The 22103-nt window shown below is 45.1% G+C and overlaps 2 protein-coding genes across 11 annotated transcripts in view; both read left to right on the top strand.

The window, feature by feature from the left end:
* C2CD2 (C2 calcium dependent domain containing 2) overlaps window positions 1-3739 on the top strand; it is a 34861-nt gene extending 31122 nt beyond the window's left edge. For both annotated transcript variants that reach the window (XM_085041555.1, XM_085041512.1), the window contains exon 14: window positions 415-3739. In XM_085041555.1, coding sequence (XP_084897681.1) covers window positions 415-641 — 227 coding nt within the window. In that variant the 3' untranslated portion in view covers window positions 642-3739. The remainder of the gene's footprint in view (window positions 1-414) is intronic.
* A 5431-nt stretch (window positions 3740-9170) lies between these two features.
* PRDM15 (PR/SET domain 15) overlaps window positions 9171-22103 on the top strand; it is a 34427-nt gene continuing 21494 nt past the window's right edge. For 5 of the 9 annotated variants that reach the window (XM_085041409.1, XM_085041330.1, XM_085041172.1 and 2 more), the window contains exons 1-6: window positions 9171-9262; window positions 13010-13056; window positions 15636-15729; window positions 18417-18570; window positions 19272-19524; window positions 20669-20794. In XM_085041409.1, coding sequence (XP_084897535.1) covers window positions 13020-13056; window positions 15636-15729; window positions 18417-18570; window positions 19272-19524; window positions 20669-20794 — 664 coding nt within the window. In that variant the 5' untranslated portion in view covers window positions 9171-9262; window positions 13010-13019. Of the gene's footprint in view, window positions 9263-9815; window positions 10265-10340; window positions 11060-13009; window positions 13057-15635; window positions 15730-18416; window positions 18571-19271; window positions 19525-20668; window positions 20795-22103 lie in introns of those variants that run through there. The other 4 variants (XM_085041014.1, XM_085041091.1, XM_085041476.1 and 1 more) reach the window with 4 other exon arrangements.

Raw genomic sequence — 22103 nt, 5'->3', positions numbered from 1 at the left:
GCCAGCTACTGTTGTCCTGCACCTCAAATTAAAATGCCGCCTTCACGTGGTGCCTCACGGGCTGGTCTTTACCTCCTTTGATCTCTGAAACAACAAAGAGTAGCATTACTTCCTCTCTTTCATTCTTTTTATAAAGTCCTTTCTACTTTTATTGGTTGGAAAGATTGGCTGTGCCTCTTTGACACGTGAGAGCCCAGTGTACAACCCACACCAGTCGCTGTGCATGTGTGTCTCACCACCAGCGTGGCCTCCAGAAAGCATCTGGAGCTAAAGAAGTGTAAGGAAGGAGACTTCCACAAGATTGGCTTAAACCAGATGATCAGCTTTTCTCAGTCGTGCTGCAGTTAAAGCTGAGCTTCAGTAGGACAGCAGCCTGTTCTGTCTAAAGTGTCCTGCACCTCTTTCCCCCCTCAGGTGGGATTTTGAAGAAAAGCGCGAAGCTGTTTTTCCGCCGGCAGCATCACCAGAAGGACCCGGGAATGAGCCAGTCACACAACGACCTGGTGTACCTGCAGCAGCCTCTGGCAGAGGAGAGCCGCAAGAAGGGGGGAACACTGTCCAGGATTCTGAGCAGGAAGCTCCTTGCCAGGAACAAGAGCAAGAGCAAACTGAACGGTGCTTCGGGGGAACCATACCTATAAACATACCTGAACCCTCTGCGATGGGATCCTCGCTCACCTCTTGAGCACTTGTTTACAGAGCAGTACTAGAGAATACAAATGTGGCTGATGACTTGCATAAAAGGATGTTCACTATTAACAGTGGTCTTTTTGGTTTATTTTTCCAAAATGCTTTTTCTCTCTGATGATGAAGTTGCTCCTCCAAATACGAGCAGTGCTGAATGCATCCTGACAGCTTCTGGAGGAGTGTGTGGTTTCTTGTGGAAGAGGAGGGAGGATGGGGAATGGTGCAGGTGGGCACCAAGAAGGCAGCTGGTGTTCTGGGGTGCACTGGGAAGAGTATTTCCAGCAGGTAATGCCCTTCTGCTCAGCCCTGAGGGCACATCTGGAGTGCTGTGTGCAGCTCTGGGCTCCTCAGGACAGCAGGGACAGAGCTCCTGGAGCAGAGGCTGTGCAGGGAGGAACGCCTGGAGCAGCTCGGTGCCCAGCAAAGGCTGAGGGAGCTGGGGCTGCTCAGCCTCCAGAGGAGCCCAGCTGAGAGCAGCCCTCAGCCCTGGCTGTTCCTGGCTGCAGGGAGCTCAGCCAGGGCCAGGCTCTGCTCCGGGGGCAGCAATGGCACCAGAGGAACGGCAGGGACTGAGCCCAGGGAGCTCCACTGCACAGGAGGCACAGCTTTGTGTTGGGAGTGACCAAGCCCTGCACAGACACCAGAGAGGATGTGGAGTGTCCTCCCTGAGGATATTCAGAGCCCTCTGGACACAACCCTGTGCCACGTGCTCTGGGATGACCCTGCTGGAGCAGGGAGGTGGCACCAGCTGACCCCACTGTGACTGCCAGCCTGACTGATCCTGTAGGGAGGACCCAAACATGACCACCTGGTTTACATTAACAGAGAGCTCAGAACTGCAACATCACACCTGGTTTGTGTGACTGAACCTCTGCAGAGAGAAAGACTCCACTGTGCTCCATCACTGCAGCCTGCAACAGCAGCAACTGATCTTTCTAGTCAGGCTGAAAAGGGAGGAAAAAAAGGAGGCCCAGATCCAGTTTGTGTTGTAATTTGGAACAGGGTAAGTGCTCAGAAGCAGAAGGAAAAAGCTGACTCAGATATCCTACTGTAATAACTGTAGCCTGCTGTAATCACTGCTCAGCCTGTGTAGGTGGAGAGATGCCTTTGATATTAGCCATAAATCAATAAATTATGCAAATATCAACACTAGCATATTGTTTAATGTTCTGCTTTAAAAAAGTTATGCTTGAAAAAACAGAACTTGGGGTTTTTTTTTTAAATCTACTTGAGTCTACTTGCAAACAAAGTATTTGCAAAGTCTTAGGTGTAACTTTTCTTCCCTGTGTGAGAAACTGTATTGCTGATGCAAAACCTTATCTTAGGGGCTCTTAGTTCCTTCTCCCAAGTGCTTGTTAGACAAGTACCTAAACCATCATATCAAATGCAAAGCTAGGAGCAATAAATGGTGAATAGAGCATAGTTAACCCTACAGTGCTTTTCATTGAACAGCTTGTCTTACTTGCCAAACATTTACTGAGATCTTAAAAAACACAGTTGTGAAGAAAGCTTTTGAAAAAACAGTAATTCCCTTAGCTCCCTTTCAGTTTCTAGAACTACCAGTGTTATCATGTGCTGAGTGGTTGGTCAGATGAGTTTTTTTAACCTTTTTTCCTTGTTAAATACTGCAGCTGGCTCCTTTAGTCTAAAATGAAAAACTGATGGAAGTAAAGACATAGCTCTCATTTTGGCTATTAAGAAGACTAAAATGTCAGTATTTCACAGGTACCATCTTTCATGCTTACCTGTACTTTTCCATCCTCTGCATTCCTGCTGAGGACAAAGGAACAAGCCTGTTCTCCTCAGCCAAGAAAAACATCCATTCATTCCAACTAAATTACTGATGTGAATGGATGATAGACTTGTGCCTACTTCGCCAACAGTGATTTTATTCCCCCTGGCCCCTTTTCTCCCTTTAAGCTGTCCAACACTTGGCAGATATTTGGGCTTTCAACTTAAAGCATTCATCAAAAATAGAAAATCACTGAAGAACAGAAACAGATTTCAAAACTTTTGATGGACTCAAGATTCCCTGATAAATCCATATCAAAGTAGATGGGGGTTGATTTCTTTTTTTACCAAGGAAATATTTGAACTGAACTATCAAAATCTTTTAACTGTTTAAAAATACTGTTTATGTGTAACCTCCTAAGATCACTGTGGAAGTACAGTAGACCAGACTATCAAACAGTTGTACATTTAAGCATGCTGCTTGTTATGAAAACACTTGAAGGCATTTTAATGTTCTGCATTTTGAAAATTGGTTACAAATGAATCTTCTAGAGCTGTAATGTACTTGGAAATCCCAGTTCAGTAATACAGGTTTGTCCAGCTTGAATGTGCCTGAACAGTTTATTTCTAATTTAATACAAAGTAGAAGTTTTATTTCTTTTATTTGTTCTACAGTGGTTTGTGATGTGAGCATTAAAAACCCTGATGTCATGTTCTCTCAACAGATACTTTTTTCCTTGATTTCAGTGGGAGCACTCTGTGTTACAGGGCAGGATAGAGGTCAAGTCCCTGCCATCTTAAAATGCTCTGTCTTGGTTGCTGAGGGAGGAAACCACAACTGGTCACTGAGTTCAACAAATCCAAGTGAAACAGCTCCATGGGTAGCACATCCATACACTAAAAGAGCTGTGGAATTGGGAATGTAGAAGCAACACATAACACCACTTGAATTATTAAATTACTGAGCTGGGATTTTAATTTACAGAAGCTTTAGCACGTGCTGTAGAGTGGGGTGAAATAACACCCAATAACTTGCAGGGTACAGGACTAGGATTTGTTTGTAACTTACCTCAGTAGAACAGATACACATGAGAAAATGGGGTTTTGGTTCATCTTAAGGTCTTGATGATCACTCAAATGCTTGTCTTGGTGGTGGGAATGAAGAACATTCTTTACTGCAAACTGTGTGAAGGGTTGGGCTCACATGTGTTGAGAGAGAATGAATTCTTCAGATGAGGAGAACAAGGTATTTGGTGTAAAAAGGGAATCTTGGTTTTTATTTGCCGTTACTCCTCAGGAAAATAAACATAATTTGGTTTGATGTTGGATCTCTCTATCTGGCTGGTGTGTTCCTCACCTCTTCTTACTGCTCTGCAAATAATTTATGTCCTGCTTTAAAACAAGCTAAGGCACTAAACACCAAGTGACAATTGAGTTGCTCAGTTGTGACAACCCCAAAGACCCACAATATTGAATCCCATTCCCCCCTTAGGCTGTCATTTAAAATCAGAAGATCTGAGGATGTACATTTTTTGTGTACTTTGGTCAGTGTGAGCTGGATCCATGCTGCAGGTTTGGGTCAGAAAGACTGCATTTGTCAACGGGCACAAGTAACACTGTGATGGATCCTGTGCAGTTTTGTGAAGGATGCCAGAGGGAATCATCTTCTGTGTTCTGTAATTTGATCGACTGTTCAAATGGTTAGATATTAAAATTATAAAAAATAACTACCCACTTGAACAGTAGATAAAATCTTTACATGATATTACTACACTGAAAACTTGTTTAATGCCTTGCAATTTAATGATGTCAGAACAGCAGATTGGAAAAAAAAATTCTGTGAAATATTCCTTCCTCTTTGTCCCTTTTCTCACACTTTTGTGTTTCTGGGTGTCCTGTACAGCAAACAAGGCATGGTATTTATTTTATGAGGTCTAAGAGATGAAGGCTGGCTTTTCCTTTCCAAAGAATTTTTCTGCCCATAGCTGAAACTTCTTAATCTGTGGTTTGTTTTGCTTTATGGTGTTCAAATTTGCCTCAATGGAGACAACCCCTATCCTCACCTAACCAAGATTCACCTTGGCTTTAGTGTGAATTTTGAATGAGAAAATACAACAAGATTTAAATTGCTCTTTGTAGATGCAAACAATAAAACTACCTAATATCTCCAGTAGGAATACAAGGTTATTGAGATCACTTTCAAAGTCACTTTCAAGAGGAGAGGAGTAGTCCATCCCTAGCTCATTGGTATTTCATATCCTACTTGCCCAGGAAGAAATTACAGTAATTTCGCTCCTAACAATGTATGAAACTTGTGAATCTGAGCCAGAGGAAATGCCAGGGTGGAAAAAAAGTTAATTTTGAAAGCAAAATACCTTTGCCAAACCTCTTCAACTTAATGGACAGGTCATTCACTGTGCAGGCATAAATATGGGTTTTATTCTTATGCTTTCTGACAGATTTTCTCTCTCTTTCTTTGGGAGGCAGCCTGGGGCTGCAGGCCATGCAGACCTTGTTACTGTCGTGCTTTTGAGAGGACTGGACTTACAGTGCTGCTTTTTTGATGAAATTGCCCGGCAATTATATCAGTTTTGGGGATCAGTGGAATTTCACAGCATTTCCTGGTACTGCATCTCCTTGCTGGTTCTAGGTGTTTTTCAAGTGAGAACTTTCTGCTGTGTATTTCTCGCAGAGTTTTGGTGTTCTTGATGTGCAAAATATCATAGGAAAAACCAAAATTGACTGCATAAAATGCTACCAAGTGTGGATGGAGAAGCAAAATAAGAACCTTGCTCTTGTTTTAACACCTTTTTCAGGTCTGCTTGCTCTGGGTATTACAAGGAGCAAGGTGAGAGCTGCCTGGATTTTTCAGTTGAGTTTATTGCAGGATTTGAACTGGAGAGCTGAAGTTTGAGACAAGTGCTTATCCTGGTGCAGAATTAAGTATGCCATAGCTCCAGGCTAAGACATTCCTGCTGTGAGTGGGAACAGCTGACCTCATGCTTTGACCTCCACAGGATCTAAGTGGATTTATTCATGTGTTTAAAGTCAGCATATGCTTCTGCACATTGCTAAGCCTCAGCCGTGGTGACAAACAACTCCAGATTAATTATGTAACAAGGGTGATTACTTTAAGTTAAGGGTGAATAATATCACTTCACTCAGGATATCCAAAGTGCTACTATGCAAGGTGCTGGCATGGTGGGAAAATAACTGGGAAGGATGGATCTGAGGTCTTTCCAGTACTATAACTCTGTATTTCCCAATGATGTATTATGCTCTGTATTATTCCAGGTGGGGTAAAACATTTTTTTCCAGCATCAACTGTCATAGGAACTTCCTCTGTGGTGTGTTTTTTTTTCTTCTGTGCATACATAAACTTAAGTTGGTGCGATTATGAAATCTATGATGTACAGATTTATTTTATTGCTACAAAAACCTAAGAGGATTTTTTAAAGAACTCCTGCTGTACATACAATAAAAGCCAATTGTCTCTGTGTGGTGTGCTGTGCTGTCCTACATACCCACTCAGCCAGGTGTAACAGATGGTTTTCCACTCTCCTTCACTAATTTGACCTGTTGCTTAACACAGACCATTGACGTGTTTGTTCAGGAGCAGAGTTCTCCACCTCCACCAAGCTGACTCTGTGGGTTGTTCCTGATAACCCTGGCCTATCAGGTAGCCTCTTGTTGCTTGAGAAATCACCTGAAACATGGATTGGGTGGGAATCTAATGGCAGAAGGAATTGTGGAGCTCATTGTGGTTACTCATTATTTTTTTTCTTTCAGTTATGTTGTAATATCCTGAATTAGGGGGCAAAGGGGAAGGAGTGTTAGGGCCTGGATCCTGTGGGGAAGACACCAGTACTAACATGAGCACAGCCTGGGAATTAGGTTCTCTTGGGATGATTTTATTGAAAAGATGATGCTATAAATCAGAGTTGCCACAAAGCCCTACCAGACTGAGGGGAAAAACACCCAACCCCAACATTAAAACCACAACAACAACAAAAAACCCAACAAAACAAATAACAGGCATTCCTGTGGAAATGGCCACAGTAATGTTTCTATTTCCCTTCCAAAGCTGAGGGCTGTCCACTCTTTTACAAGGAAATGTTATGTTCCCTTACTGGGAGTCACTGCCCACATTTACATGCCTGTTTATTTCATATTCTTGAAGTGCTTAGCTGAACTCTCCTAATAGTCTCCTATTAACAAACCTTCATCCTTTCCCTTCCTGCTCTAATCTGGGCTCAGATTTTTTGCCTTGTCTGATGCCATTCCTGTAATTAGCAAAAATGACAAGAGCTGTCAGAGGGAGAGCAGAAATGGATGTAGCTTGAAGTGTGGCACCATATTCTTCAGTTCATCATTCTTAAACAATAAATGTAAAGGATTCTCCATTTTTTACCTCTCTACCCAGGTGAGCCTGGCTTAAGATGCAGCTTCACATGTTAATGCTGAAAAAAGTCATGTTGGAGCTGCAGGATCCAGACTAACATGCATTGTAAACACACAGATAACCATTCTGAATTAGTTTATACTTACCCTGACAAAGTCAATGCACTGCAAGTAGGATACACAACACTCATGTGCTGGATGCTGCAGAAAACCAGGCAGAAATCCATATAGTACGCACTGAGATATACAGGGCAAATAAGTAAAAGCAGACTATACAAAAACTACCAGTCAGCTTCAGTCATTGAAAAAACAAATTATTTGTACATGCAGTTAGATCCTTGAAAAAACCCCCCTTGCTACTCCTGTAGTCATTGAAAACTGCTGGGGAGTCATTTTGAAAGAATAAATGGCTCCCCATCCTGAAATCAATGCTGTTTTGCCAAGCACAATAATGTCAAAATTCAAATGCTGCATTGTTTCAGTTTACCCAAGCACCTGACAAGACAGTCACACTATGGCCAGTGAATGGTGCCTTGGGATCCATCAGGAAGAGCATTTCCTCCTGACCACAAGGCAGAACTTCTTCCCTGTGCAGTGACCCAGCACTGGAACAGATTGTCCAAAGAGGGTGTGGAGTCTCCCTCACTGGAGATATTCCAGAACCATCTGGACATAATCCTGTGCCATGTGCTCTGGGATGGCCCTGCTGGAGCTGGGAGATTGGACCTGGTGACCCACTGTGGTCCCTTCCAGCCTGACTCATTCTCAGAACACACTAGTCACCTCTTTTGAAACTGATACTTGTGCAGAAGGGCTTGTGGGGTGGCTGAGAATCGAGAAAGGCCCTGAGTTTTGCCACCTGTTTTGACTCAAGAAAGGCCCTGACTTTTTCCAGCTCACATCAGATGTAGCCAGATATGAGAAGAGCACATTCCCTCAAGAGGATGGAGCTTGTGCCTGCTTTCCACCACCTTTTGATCTCCAGTGGTGCTCTTACAGTGAAGGCTGGCCAGTCTCACCATGGTGACACAGAACACTGGATAAGGCTTTAGGGGGACTCCATTGTGAGCAACACTTCTCAGCAGAGCAAAAACTTGGGGCATCTTGCTTGAATGCAAAAAGCCTGCATGCTTCTTGCCCTGGCCAGTGGCTGAGTGGTGAAGTAGCCTGAACTGAAGGTTTAAAACCCCTGGAGCAAGAAGGGCACTCTTTTTGTTTCCTGGGCGCAAGGACTCAGTGGTGGCCATGGACTGAGTTATTTAAAAAAATAGTCATTGCTGGTTAGATTTCTGAACCATGTCAGGTACAGCTGGGCTCTGATAGATCCTGGTAATGCCAGACTTGAGGAAACTTGGGAATCACAGAATCGTTTAGGTTGTAAAAGACCTCCAGGACCATTGAGTCCAACCCACAACCAATGCTCACCTTGTCACCCAGCCCAGAGCACTGAGTGCCACATACAGGTGTTTCTTGGACACCTGAACAGATGGGGACTCCAAACACCTGTGGGCAAACTGTTCCAATGTCTAATCACCCTTTCAGTGAAGAAATTCCTCCTAATGCCCAACCTGAACCTCCCCTGGTACAGCTTGAGACTGTGTCCTCTCATCCAAGAGTGCCTGAAGTGGCTTTTATCCAGAGAAAGGCAGCAAAGCTGGGGAAGGGTCTGGAGGAGAAGTCCTGTGAGGAGCAGCTGAGGGAGCTGGGGCTGAGCCTGGAGAAAAGGAGGCTCAGGGATGATGCTATTGTTCTGTACAATTCCCTGACAGGAGGGTGCAGCCAGGTGGGAATCGGGCTCTGCTCCCAGGGAACAGGGACAGGGAAATTTCTAGCTGTGCCACGGGAGGCTCAGGCTGGACAGCAGGAAGAGTTTCTCCACAGATGTGGTTAAACATTGCACCGGGCTGCTCAGGGATGTGGTGAATCTCCATCGCTGGCTGTGTTTAAGGAAACACTGGACGTGGCACTCGTTGCCATGGTCCGATCGACAGGGTGCTGCTGGGTCATAGCAGGACTGGCTGATCTCGGAGGTCCTTTCCAACCTCACCGATCCTGTGATCTGTTCCTGCCAACCCTCCCGCCTCCCCGCGGCCGGCACTGCCCGTGAGGGGACAGCAGAGCCACCCGGCTGCTCCGCCACCTTCAGCGCGGCACCGCCCGCCTCCAGCCCGGCCCGGCCACCGCCGAGGGCTCCGGGGGCTCGGGCCCGGGAGAGGACCCGTGAGGCGGCAGCCTGGGCGGTGGGGCAGCGACACGGCCGGGGACACACACACACAGCCACAGCCACAGCCACGGCCGGGGTCAGGGCCGGCCCGCCCCGCCGCACTACACTTCCCGCCCTGCTCCGCGCCCGGCCGCGCCGGCTTCCGCTGGCGCGTGGTTTCCGGAGCGGATCGGAACCCGGAGCGCGGATCCGATCCGGGTCTGGCCATTCCCGGGGCAGGTAACGCCGGCTCCCCGCGCTCCTCCCGCCGCACCCCGCGCCCTCCGCGGCACCCCCGCCCGGGATCCCCCGCGCCCGCCCCGCCGCCGCTCCTCCCGCCGCTCCCCGGGACTCGCGGAGAGGCCGGGGCGGGCGCGGCGGCCGCTCGGAGCGCTCCCGGGGCGGCGGCGGCGAATGCGGCCCCGCCGCCTCCTCCTCCTCCTCCGCCGCCGCCGCCTCCTCCAGGCCGCCTGTTCTTTGTTACAGCGGCCGGGAGGGCGGTAGCGGAGGGGGCGAGGCGGGTCCGAGGCAAAACCCGGCGGAGCCGCTCCCGGATCCCGGGCCCCGCTGGGCTGCGGGCGGTGGCGGCGGCGCGGTCCCTGTGGGGCGGGACGGGGCGATCCCCGCGGGCCGGGCGGGCAGGGCACGGGGAGCAGCGAGCGGGGAGCGGCCGCAGGGGGCTGGGGATGGAGGGGGAGCTGCGGGCCGCCAGGTGCGAGGGCGTGATGGTGAGGGAGGTGCGGGGATCGTGCCCTGCCCGGCCTGTGCCCCGCTGAGGGAGGGAGGGAGCGAGGGAGGAGGTGCGCTGGGCGCCCGAGGAGACAAAAGGACGAGAGCCGCGGGGCTTCGCACACGGGAATTGCCTGCGCTCCGCTCGGTGTCTGCTCGGGGCCATTAAACTTTGCATGGAGTTTATTCACATGAGCGTGGGAAGGGCAGGTGGCACAGAGCCCCCAGTGTTCCTCGAGCCTCCCTGACTGGAGTACAAATCGTCCCTGTCTTCCTCCTCAACAATAATTGATAGAATGGCCCTCATTTTTTCAGAAATACGAAGCCTCGCTGTAGTTTACCAGATGTTCTGCAGTTCCTTTGAGCAGGAGCATGAACAAGTTCTGTCTACTACATCATGAGGAAAACTGCAGTTTTAAGTGCATCCTCTCACATATGTGTCTGCAGCACCCATCTGCTTGTGTTTTCAAGTCATTCACACTGCTAGAAGTGCATTCTCAAACTGTAGAAAGGGTAACTTTAATTTTTACCTTGTTGGTCATTAAGTTCACACACAGATTTTTAGGCATTCAGCTAATTTTTCTGACCTACTTTAAAAAAAAAAAATCCATTAGCAAGATGGAAATGGCTCAGCACCAGAGCCTGATTTCTTCAGCAGTTTATAAGGGGAAAGTGTGTTTTTACATAAATTCTTAAATTTTTACAGCTCAAGTGGTTCCCTGACAGTCTCTGTGCACATCACATTCATTTGGGTTCCCTCAAGTTCCAGATGTGTTCAGAGACCTGTGTTGCAGCTGGAATTTTTCTTCATATCTGTGCTCTACTCTCAGGCATAAAGTCACTCATCTAATTATCCAAGCAAAAAAAAAAAGTGGTTTTCTACTCTTTTACTGCCGTCAGAATTAGGCTTTGTACCTGGTCTAATTTCCTCAGCGTGGCTTTTCTCGTGATTGTTCACTGCTAATGGCTTCTCTCTATTTTGTATAAAAAATACCTGCAACTCCCAGAAGCTTTGATTATCCCTGCAAGACGAGAGCAGAATTAGGAGCAGTAGGACGAGTGATTTCACGGAGTATTTTTCTGGTACAAATATTTGAAAAGAAAAAAAACAAATCAGCCACAGCCCAGAGCAACAGCAGATGAGGGCAAAAAAAAATTCTGGTGCCTGTCTTCAGTGGCATCATGTGAGCCTGCGTGGCACATCGTGACTCTGTTTACCAGCCGGAGCGGGTGGCATCTTGTCATTTATTTCAGAAACTCCTGGGAAATACAGCTGAGATCTGGGAGGAGGAGCTTGGAAGGCTGTGGGTGAGCAGTGTGTAAATCAGCATTGTGAAGCAGGTAGCAGTGTTTATTTTGGAGCGCTGTGCCGAGCAGGGGAGCGAGGGATGACGGATCAGGGATGTTGTGACGTGCAGAACACGGAAAGTCCTTGCTGCAGGGATGGGAACTGCGCTAATGCAGATCGCTGAGGTGTCTATCCTCATCCGCTGCGTGAGGCACCTGAGAGCCCTTCACGCTTCCTCCCCATCACCTTCAACAGCGCTGATGATTTCTCCTCCCCTTGGTTGCTATTCTCATCTGAGGGCCCTGGAACAAGACTGAGTTGCTGCTCCTGTAATGTCACTTGTCCCCAGTCTGCTGTTTACCAAGGATGTGACACAGCAACATCCTGGAGGGCAAATGCCTTTGGTGGTCTGGCTGCACTGCACTCCTGAACCATTGACCATTATTTGTTAATTCAGCCATATTTAGGGTTAAAATCTTGTCAGGACACAAGCTATCTAAAAACAGCTGGGTGTATCCTCTTGAAATAGTGCAAAGCATCCCAAAAAAGTGTTGGTTAAAAAGGTAAACAAACGGTTTTTGACATCAACCTACAACACTTGTTTTGCAGCGTTGTGCTTTGGACTCCCCTAAATACCTGTTGCATTGCTTACCTTGCTTTCAAGATAAGAGCTTTTGGGGAAAGTTCCTGAATTGCTGTTTGTGCTCAGTATTGGGCTTTTGTAGAAATGTTTGTTTTGTTACTTGAGCTTAGTCCCGAAAAGCCATAGCCAAGAGAGGCCCAGCTTGTGCCATGGATGGGGAGAGTTGGCCCCTTAGAGCAGTGAGTGTTAGGGATCCTTCTAGGCAGGTGGGGCTGGGGAGGGCAGTGCTTGAGGAATCCTGATCTGAGTAATGTCTGTGCTCCCTCATCTCTTTGGCTTGGCTTTTTTTGCTGTAGTAGCAAATGCTTTGTCTGTTTTCAGACAGGGCTCTGCTAGTTTGGTGTGTTGTGTTTGCTGTCGCTCTCACAGATTCAGGCTCTTACTCCTTTCTCTTCTCTTAGCCAACACACTTGCTGTTTCTGCAGCCTCATCTCTTTCAGACTTGGGTTGTGATCTTCATGTTGCTTTGCCTCTCACTGGGGCATTGGGAAAATTGCTTATTTGAGGAGGAGAGTGTTTTTTTGGTTAGAAAAGGGAAAACTTCTAGGTCATCCTCGTGTTGTGGTCTTGGCCATACATTATCAGACTTTTTGCCAGCTGTAATTTAATTATTGAGGGGCAATAGATGGCATTCATGCAACTTTTTAATACAGACTGACACTAATGAAGTGAATACAGATTAACCTTATTTAACTGTGAAATCAAATTGGTGAGTTACCATTTCATGGAAGGCCAGTGACAGAGGCAGAATTTTATTTCCCAAGTTTTCTTGTGCTCAGTACCACAATATACCTTTGCCTCTGGTACAGATCTGCAACTGTATCTGCAGTTTTTAGGTTCTTAAAATTACTGTGTTTATTAAATAAGTAATTTGCCTTTCAGAAATAATTTTTTTAAGCTATAATTCAATAAAATATTGCACTGGGCCTTGTTCCTGCAGTGGTTGCTGCTGACCTGGATTATCCTCTGGCCCTGTGTGTTCTGAGGCTCCACAGGAGCTTTTTAGCAGGGGACACAGGAATGGCTGGAAGTTGGTGAGAGGAGGGATGGGGAACAGCAGGAGACAGCATTGCCTCAGAGAGAAATGCCTGAGAACACACAGACAGTGAGGCCTGATAGTGATGTCTGCAACATGTAATGATACAGCAGTCACTGGGGGTTTTAACAGCTTTAATTTCTTTGACTGTCCATTGGTACTCCTGCAGGGTCAGTAATGTGTTTGGGTGTGCTCTGGGTCAGTCAGCATCATTACTTCACAAAGGGATGTTTGTATAACGTGGAAAGTAAAAGTCATTCAGAACTAACTTCGTCTTTTGTATTTTGGCAGGTTTAAAAAAATGGCTGAAGATGGCAGTGATGAGATTATGTTTATTTGTAAGTATTAGGAAAAGGATCTAACTCTCACAGTGTGTGACTTGTCTACTCAGAATGCTTGAAATTAAAGACCAAAACAGACATAAGATTTTATTTAGAACAATACTTTATGTAAAGGAGGTTCAAACAGCTAATGGATGAATAAAGAGAAGGTTGTGTAATTTAAGCATCCACATTCTGATGCTGTTGGCAAACACACAATGAAAGCTCTGAATGTGAGTTAGCAGGACAGCTTTTTCATGGCTGAAGTGAGTGAGATGGAAGGTCTAGCACTCATGTAAGCTGTTTGTTTATTCAACCAGCTTCAGCAGCCAGGGGTGTCTGGGGATATCTCTGACCTCTGGCCTGACTTAGGAATCTGCACTTCCACAGGAGGGGGAGGCAGACTCATAATTCTTTCAGGATAAGCCCAGTTTGAGATGCAGCAACTGCCCTGGCAAGTGTCACTTGTGGCATTCACTGCCTGTGCTGCTTGCTCTGCCCTCTCTGTAACCCTGAGTGCCAGGCTGGGCTCTGTGACCTGGCATTGTGGTGGGTGAGGGAAGGCTGCAGCAGTGGTGTGCCCAGGCTGGGCAGTGTCCCATGCTTGCTGGACCTTGGCTGGCAGGCTTGGATGCCACTTTAGCTCTCACCTTTGTCACCAGCCTGGCAGTGCAGGACCTGGTGTCACTGTGGAAAAGAGTTAAAGGGTGTAGAGTCCATTTACCTCCTTGTGTGAGCAGAGGGGGCCCAGATATGGTGGATCCAGCCAGGGCAGTGCAGAATAGAGCACATGCCCTTGGTTTTTGGATCACAGTATTTGACCTCTGATGGCACCACAGCTGCATTTATGGCAACTGTCAGAAAGTTCTACTTCTCCCTCCACCACAGATTCCTTCAAAAATAGTGTTGACTGTTGGACATTTTTACTGAGATGCAGATACCAACAGTAGTTACCTTACCTGTCCCTTCATAAAAAGATTCTGGTGGACAGCAAAAAGAATGGGGATGTGATGCCATTCCCTAATTAGATAGAAGGTGTCACACAACATGATAGTCTCCCTTCCAGTGGAGATTGTGGTCACTGAATATCTTAATCTTTTTGTTTTGCTCTCTGTAATTAGTTTTTCCCATGAGATACAGGGACTGCTTACGTTCTGAAAAAGTGAATTGTTACAAATGACACTGTGCACTCCCATAATGAACATCCTCAAATATGTGTTTCATAGCCAAGAGAATTAAGGAATATGGTGCAGTAAACAGGACAGCTGTAGGCTGAGCTTTGGTGCTGGTGCTCTGTGGGTAGCTCTTGCTCATGGATCCTTTGATACAACAGCTGTGTGGTGCTGTACTGAAAGCCAGAATGGGAAGTTCATTCTGCTGAAAAATGATGGGAAGAGCTGATTGTGTTGTTGCTTGGCTCACCAGAAGGCAGCACAAACAGCTCTACAGGAGGCAGTGACCAGGCTTGGGGGTTGCACCAGCCAGAAGTGCTGTTTGTCAAATACATGTGGATTTTCACTGCTAGGCTGGTCTGGTCCCAGAAAAAACATGAAACAATTTGAGATGCCTTGTTTTAGAAGTCCTTTTGTTCACCTGGGGGGAGAGCCTTCCAGTTAGGAGCACAGAGTAGCTTTACCAGAGGGGAGATACCTTGGAATGACATGGTTTTTGTCATGTCTTCCCAAAAAAACATGAAATGATCCTCTACTTTCCACCTTTTCTGGGTGCCCTTGTAAGTGTGGAGCTGAGATGGAAAAGGCACCAGAGCAATATAACCCCTGTGTGATGATCTCTGAAGCTGTGTCAGCAGCTGACCAGGCAGGGCAGTTTGACAGCTATTTTTTTCCCAGTGAAGCAATGTATAAGCATTTGGAATCCTGTTAAGTTAGCTTATTTTAGAAAGCCTCAAATTATCCTCGTCTGAAAATTGTTTCTTAGGAACCACTCAGTTCAGGGTAATTTACAGCCACTTAAACTAAAAGTTAATTTAGGTAAGCTGACAGTGAATTAAGTGGCCAGAGTGTGTTTTGCAGCCAGCTGACTTGTTTGGAAAGGCACCAAGAGGTACCTGGGAGATCTCTGTCCTGCCCTGTGGGTGAGAAATGTGTGTGGCCAAGCAGAGCTGGCCTCTCAGAACATGCTGGTGCTCTGCTCTGTGCCAGTTCTGCTGCTGGGGCTGGGTTTGTGCTCCTGTCACTGGAAACACCATGCTGCCCAAGCTGTTGATGACAGCCTAGCTCCTGGGGAAGGCAGTGATGTGGTTTTCTTTAGCTGCTACGTGTTCCAGCACTTTATCTGAAGAATAATGTCACCTTTAAGCAGAATATTTACCGTGGATGTAAGGCAATTATTTTCCTTTGAGAGAGGATTTAAACAATTGTCTTGTGATGGTGCTGATCACAGTGTGTGTTATCTCACCTATGCAGGTGCCAGCTACCAGCTTGGTGTTCAATTATTCATGTTCTTTTAAGCAATATAAGCAAACATCTGCCTCTCCACGTATATATTTTGCCTGCTGCTAGGTTCCTCTTGAGAGAGGGAGAAAACTGTCTTAGGAGAGTGTTTTCTATCAACCTTCCCTGTCTGCTTCCTTGCAGGGTGTGAGGACTGTGGGCAGTACCACGATTCAGAGTGTCCTGAGCTGGGCCCAGTGGTGACAGTCAAAGACTCCTTTGTGTTGAGCAGGGCAAGGTAAGAAGTGTTTGTGTTAATCCTGACTAACCCAACACCCATGTTAGTCCTTTATGAAGCAGATTTGCTGCTCAGTGGATGTCATGCTGACAGCTGGAAAGTGAAGTCCCAGCAGACTACAGAAATCTATGAAAAGCACATGGCCTTGATTAAATAGAAAAATTGATGCACACACTTAAGTGCTGTACTGAATTGAAGCCAAAAAAATAACTTGCTGCTCATCAGGGCTGGGTTTCTTTGCTGAGGTTTCTGGCAAGAAGTCAGGTGATGCCAGATGGGGTGATGATTTCTGTCATGGTTTAGTACCTGCCACTTTTATCCCCCTCAGATACACCCTATTAGTTTCAGACAAGTGTGTGAGGATTCCTCATTCATGTGAATGGTTGTGTCTTCCTGCTTGCTATGAACTCTGTAATTCCTCCACTTAGAAGCAAAACAAGTTGTTCACATTATTGAGGGTTTTTGCAAATGATTAGGGCTAATAGTTCTGTCAGCAAATCTGTGACAGTGCAGCAGAAACACTCATGTTTGCCAAAAGAAACAAATAGACTCAATCTAGTTGGAAGGAAATAGCACTGAACAGTGGTTTTTACAGGGAAAGACAATCAGGCACTGTCAGCAAAATTCATATTAAGGTGCAAAATGTAAGGCTAAGGAAAAGAACCAACTATTGTGAAGATACAGTACAGATCCAAATAGGGAAGTGTTCAGATGGCTTCGTGTGTTATATATATAATGTGTGCAGGGCTTCCATATTTCTCCTTGGGAAGTCACAGGCAGAAAACAGGCATGTGGGCAGCAAGTCTGGCACATCCTGCCTATGTAGGCCATGCTGTGTATTCCCAGGAGAATTTGGTAACAATTTAGGCTGTCCCTGCCTTTCTGGGACTTCTACAAGAGGAATTTCCCTGCAGTTCCTGGCAGGCATTGCCTGCCTGTGCCTGGAAACCTGCCCTGGATGATCTCCTGTTAATGGTTAACAGCCCTGACACTAACAGGGGTAATTTAAAAATACCCCTTAGAGTAATAGAAGTTGGGAATGGAGGTGTTTTTCTTATGCACTAGGCACTGCAGTGAGTCTCTAGCCTGTACTACACAGATTCAATGACAAATTAAACTATTATTTCCTACTTTTTTGTTGTTGGTGGTTTTTTTGCCTTGCAATTTAGTGCTCTCACTTGTTTGTATGGTGGAAAATTACCATAGTGTCCATATGTTCCAACTGGGAATGTTTGCAAACATGGTGCTTGCACTGGTTTTCAGTCTTCTTTTGACATGCAAATGCTAAGTTTTCCCTAGTGGAAGTGTGGGCTGCTGAACTGTAGGCTTGAAAGCAGAATTTAAAATTGACCATTTTACAGATAAATGTGTTTATTTTCTGAGGAGTTTACAGCTGAAATCAGGTAAGATAAGAAAAGGAAAGAAGAAATAAAATTGCAGCCTTTATTTTACATCTGGGGAACAGTAGCTGGAAGTGAGTTATCTGAGGTTGAGGGCAAGTTTAACCACAAACTGGATATGAATCTTTTAAAAACAGTCTACTTGCTTAACCACATGTTTGTTGTTCCCTCTGTCTTACTGAAAAGATAAAATGGTTGCTTTATGGTTAGAAATGTTGAGAAACATCTCCTCAACTTCTCTGTCTCTGACACTGCATATCCTATGTTTCAAACTGAAAGCATTTTTTTTCAATTCATTTGCTTATCACTATGATTGCATTTTTTTGTATTTCTGTTTATCTAGGCAATAAAGCAGTTCTGCCAGTGTCAACTTATACACCATAGCCTGTCTGATTATATTTAGCTTTTCATCTGTTAGCACAGACCTGAAAAAACAGAATTGCGTTTGGTCTGTAAAACCGATATGGTGGGGCCAGTCATGTGATTTTTTGGGAAGATACTGTAATATTTACTACATGTAGTTCTTCCCAGAAGCTCGTTTGGGAAAAGAGAGAGGCTGGGAGCACAGAAGCACTTGTGATCTGTGTCAGTGTTTGTAATAAGGGAGCTACAAGACAGAGGGGTAACTTCCAGGGCTTCCATTTTAAGGACTATGATCTGTGTAAGTTCCCAAAGTGTTATTCTGGGGAGGGAGATAGGTTATTTTTTAAAATAGGCATGATCACAACCAAAGATCTGTAGAGTCAGAGGATAATTTGTTTTAGAAGAGGCCTCAGGGTGTTCCAGTGAGAGCTAACATCCATGCTGAACTGCTCGTTTTTTTCATTTTGATGTGCTTTCCTGGAGAAGAGAAGGCTTCAGGGAGAATTTGCAGCAGCCTTTCAGAGTGTTTAGAGGGCTGGAGAGGAACCTTTCATCAGGAACTGGAGTGACAGGACAAGGGGGAATGGCCTTAAACTGAAAGAGAGTGGGTTTAGATATCAGGATTGAGCTTTCTCAAGTAATCCCTGTTTTGGGCCTCCTCCTCCCCTGCTGGTAGTTGTTTCCCTCTATTTATAAATCCTCACAGAAGTTAGGGTGTATTGATCAGAAAGCTTTGCTGTTACTAGAGACTGGAGAAATCAATGTTGACTTCTTTCTTCCTGCACTGTTGTCCAGTGCATAACTATTGCTGGATAAGGTGTTGTTCAGCCAAAGGTTGGACTTGATGATCTCAGAAGTCTTTTCCAACCTAATCAATTCTGTGATTTATTTTTTTTTGTCTCAATTCTCTCTTAACTTATTTAGATCATCTCTGCCTTCTAACTTGGAGATAAGACAACTGGAGGATGGGACTGAGGGAGTGTTTGCTTTGACTCAGCTGGTGAAGCGTACCCAGTTTGGCCCCTTTGAATCCAAGAGAGTTCTCAAGCTGGAGAAAGAATCAGTTTTTCCCCTCAAGGTAAGGCACAGAGCATGAAAAGCAATCACACAGGTCAGTTTTGCCTGTGATGAATTAATGCTGTCTAACACTATGGAAAGAAAGATGTGTGTAGGGGGGTTATTTGGAACATCTTTTAGGTGTGCTGTGTAAGAGATGAGCTAATTATCTACGCAAGGAACAGAAGAACCAAACTAGAAGCTCAGTTCTGTTAATGAGTCTCTTCAATTTGATTGAATTTGCCTAATGAGCCACATGTGCATTAGCTTTATGGAATATGCAGAATAAATGGGGTTTTTTTCTGTCTTGCGTTGTTTTTACTCCTCTCTTGACAAGTTTTGGTAGGAAAAACATTACATTAAAAATGAAATTCTGTCTTAGTTTTCACTAATACCTAACTCAGAAGTAAAGATTTAGAAATGTGACCTCAGCTGATGACTGTTTGGATTCCATTCTCATGTGTCCTGTAATTCTTTGAGAAACTGGTGGCTGTAGCAAGGATTCTTGGAATAGGAGTTCAGTTTGTTCCCATCTTGTCTGTCTCAGCCTTACTCATCTGAAGGTGTGACTAGGTGAAACATGCCTGATGCAGGACTTGAGGCTTGCTTTGTCCCTGATGTACACTGAAAAAAAAACCACTGCAAAAGCAGAAAATAAAGATTTTCCCTTTAACTTTGTATTATTTCTTAGAGGTTTTATTCTATGCACATTTTGCTTGGCAGGTATTCCAGAAGGAAGGGCCCCTGGTGTATTTTGACACCACAAACGAAGATGATTGCAACTGGATGATGATGGTTCGCCCAGCCACCGAGTATGAGCATCAAAACTTAACTGCCTTCCAGCATGACAATGACATTTACTTCACCACCAGCCAGGACATCCCCCCGGGAACTGAGCTGCGAGTGTGGTATGCAGCTTTTTACGCCAAAAAAATGGAAAAGCCAGTGCTGAAGCAGGTCACTAGTGTTGCCAATGGTATGTGTGGGGGCCTTTCTTCCTTCCTAAGGGCCCAGTGCTGGCAGGGACTGATAGTCCCTGGCTGTTGGAGTTGACAGTGCTGTTTATCCAGTAGGCTCTTATCCTGCAGAGTCAGGCCAGCCTGCACACGTGGGTGCCCTGCAAGAGGAAAGGGTAGATTCTTCACTGTAACATAGCCAGGTTTTTAAAAACAGGGGGCCTAGGTAATGGTTTAGCCTCTTCAGAGTAAATAAACTGATTAAATAGTCCTTAACTAAAGAATTGGTGGTTGTATCAAAAACATTTCTGGGTAGAACAGTGAAGGAGCTCAGGTATCAGAGAAATCTATGCAGATTTGCTAAAAAGCCAATCTTCAGTTGCAGTGAAGAGGTTTTGGTTTTGCACAGAACTGTTACACAGTTCTGGAAAACTACATTTCTCTTAAGCAGCCTCACATGGGACCCACTAGAATAAGATCCCTGTGGCTATGCATTGGAAAGAAAGGCAGCAGATATTTTAGAATCTGAATTAGATTTGCCACAACTCTGTTGTTCTTTGCCCCTTAGCTTTCTCCTGCTTTTCCATTTCTACAGCGGAAAGGCAAGATCCTTTGGCATTGCAAGGGTGTTTTTGTCCTGCTCTTGAGCTGGGAGTTATTACTGCTCTCCCTGGATGTCATTACTGCTCTGCTGGGTATAATTTGGGGTGACAAATGCTTGGGGAGAGGCCATTGCCACCAGTGTCAGCTCTAGGGCTGACCTAGATCATAAGGAGAGTCTCAAATGCTACAGCTGAACCAATGCAGTTAACAGATTTCTGAACTCTGAGATGTCTCCAGTTGGTATTAATTGAGAGGTTTTGTCTTATTCTTCTTTAGTTTAACCTGTTCATGTATTTTTGTGTGGTTATGGGTAGTTAAAAATACTGTTTAAGTATGTCCTGCTCTCTCTGTTCAGCACTTTCACTGTACACTCCAGAATATTTAAGGCAAATTGGGTGAGATTCAGGTATAAGAATTTCTTGGTTAAAATTTTATGTGACAATGTTGTTTTCAAGCCTGTTGAAGAATAAAAGTCTTTGACCATGGTTGCTGCCCTCAGCACAGAGCAAGAGTCAAAGGGTCTGGAAAGTAAAGAAGATGAACTGTTTTTCCTCTTCACAGATACATCCTTGGCAGCGATGGAATCTGATAAAGAAGGCAATAATAAGGTCTCTTCAAAACCTTCATCTGCTGTCTTACCCCATAAAAAAACCAAGAAATCCAGCATACTAGCAGCTGATCCAGCAGGTATGCAAAAATCACAGTGTTTTTAAGGGAGATAGAGGACACAGGTACAGGGCTACAGAGCTGTTTGGTGTAACACATGTATTATGGATAACTTTTGGCAAATACTAATTTAGGGAGGATTTGAAAGTCTGGATTTTGCTTTTAATTTTCATGGGCACAGTGCTTAAAATACATAACACACTTTAAAAAGTGACAGGCCAATAAACTTTTAGGCAGATGATTTTCATGGAAACCATAACTGCTCCTGACGTTGGAGGTGGTTAGTGTTGGGGTGGGGGCAATCCCAAAGAAAATCTTCATTCTGCCTGTGCAAAATGTAATGATTCAAATGATCAGGTCAGGTTCTAGAAGAAAACATGAGGCTGTGGGCAAATGTCTGGAAATGACAAGAACACTGGCCATCCCCAAATTACAGTAATACCACAGTATATACCACTATTGGAGTTCAGACTATTCTAGATCAGAGAAGTTCCAATTTAAATAAGCTTACAAGCAATACATATCCTCATGGCAAAGAACATGTGGCTGAGGAAATACCTAGTGGTGTCACAGGAACTCTGTCCCAAGGATTCCTTATGAAGCAGTTCTCCCCCCTCCTGGTCTCTGCTAAGTGGAACGGTGAAATTAAGAAGCCACTTAACACAAATTTCAAAAAGTGCAGTCAGAGTTCACAGGATCAAAAGAAAATGATGCTAGGTCTGCTCTTTCAGAGTTTATTTTCCTAAATTTTGCTTATTAATAGTAAAAGTAGCTAGGAGGAGAGGAGGGGAGTTGTTGCAGATGTGTACAGAGCAATTTATCAGAAGATCCATTTGTCCTTGGATTCTGTCTCAGCTAAACTGTGAAGTTGACTGGGGAGTTGTCTTTCAGTGTGGCATTATTGATTTTTTTGGGGGTAAAATGAAGAATTGGAACAGTCCCTCCCACATCCTTTCACCCTACTCCCTGAAAGTCCAACTCCAGTAGAAACAAAATGCTGCCTATTATATTTTGGGAGCCCTGAAATGTGCTTCCAAAACAAAATGTTCTTTTGATCCTGCTTGCCCCAAGTCATACAAAGCAGTTGCCAGCTGTCAGATCTGTGGTTCCAGCTCAGCCAGGTTGCCCTGCAGCTGCCCTGGAAGCCTGAGGGAGTGGGAACTTAAAAAGGACCTGAATCTTCCTGACAAACCAGTGGAAGGAGCAGCTAAGGAGCAAGGGAAGTGCAGAGTCAGGGACAATTAACTTAGGCAGAATCTTGGTTTGCTGCTTTTGTCCTCCTGGACAGAGACCTCAAGAAGTTCTTTATGTAGCCTGTGAAGAAGGAATT

Source organism: Lichenostomus cassidix, chromosome 1, assembly GCF_008360975.1.
Source record: "Lichenostomus cassidix isolate B80296 chromosome 1, HeHo_3.0, whole genome shotgun sequence".
Classification (NCBI taxonomy): domain Eukaryota; kingdom Metazoa; phylum Chordata; class Aves; order Passeriformes; family Meliphagidae; genus Lichenostomus; species Lichenostomus cassidix.
Note: the sequence above shows the minus strand (reverse complement) of the source record. Positions and strands in the feature narration are given on the sequence as shown.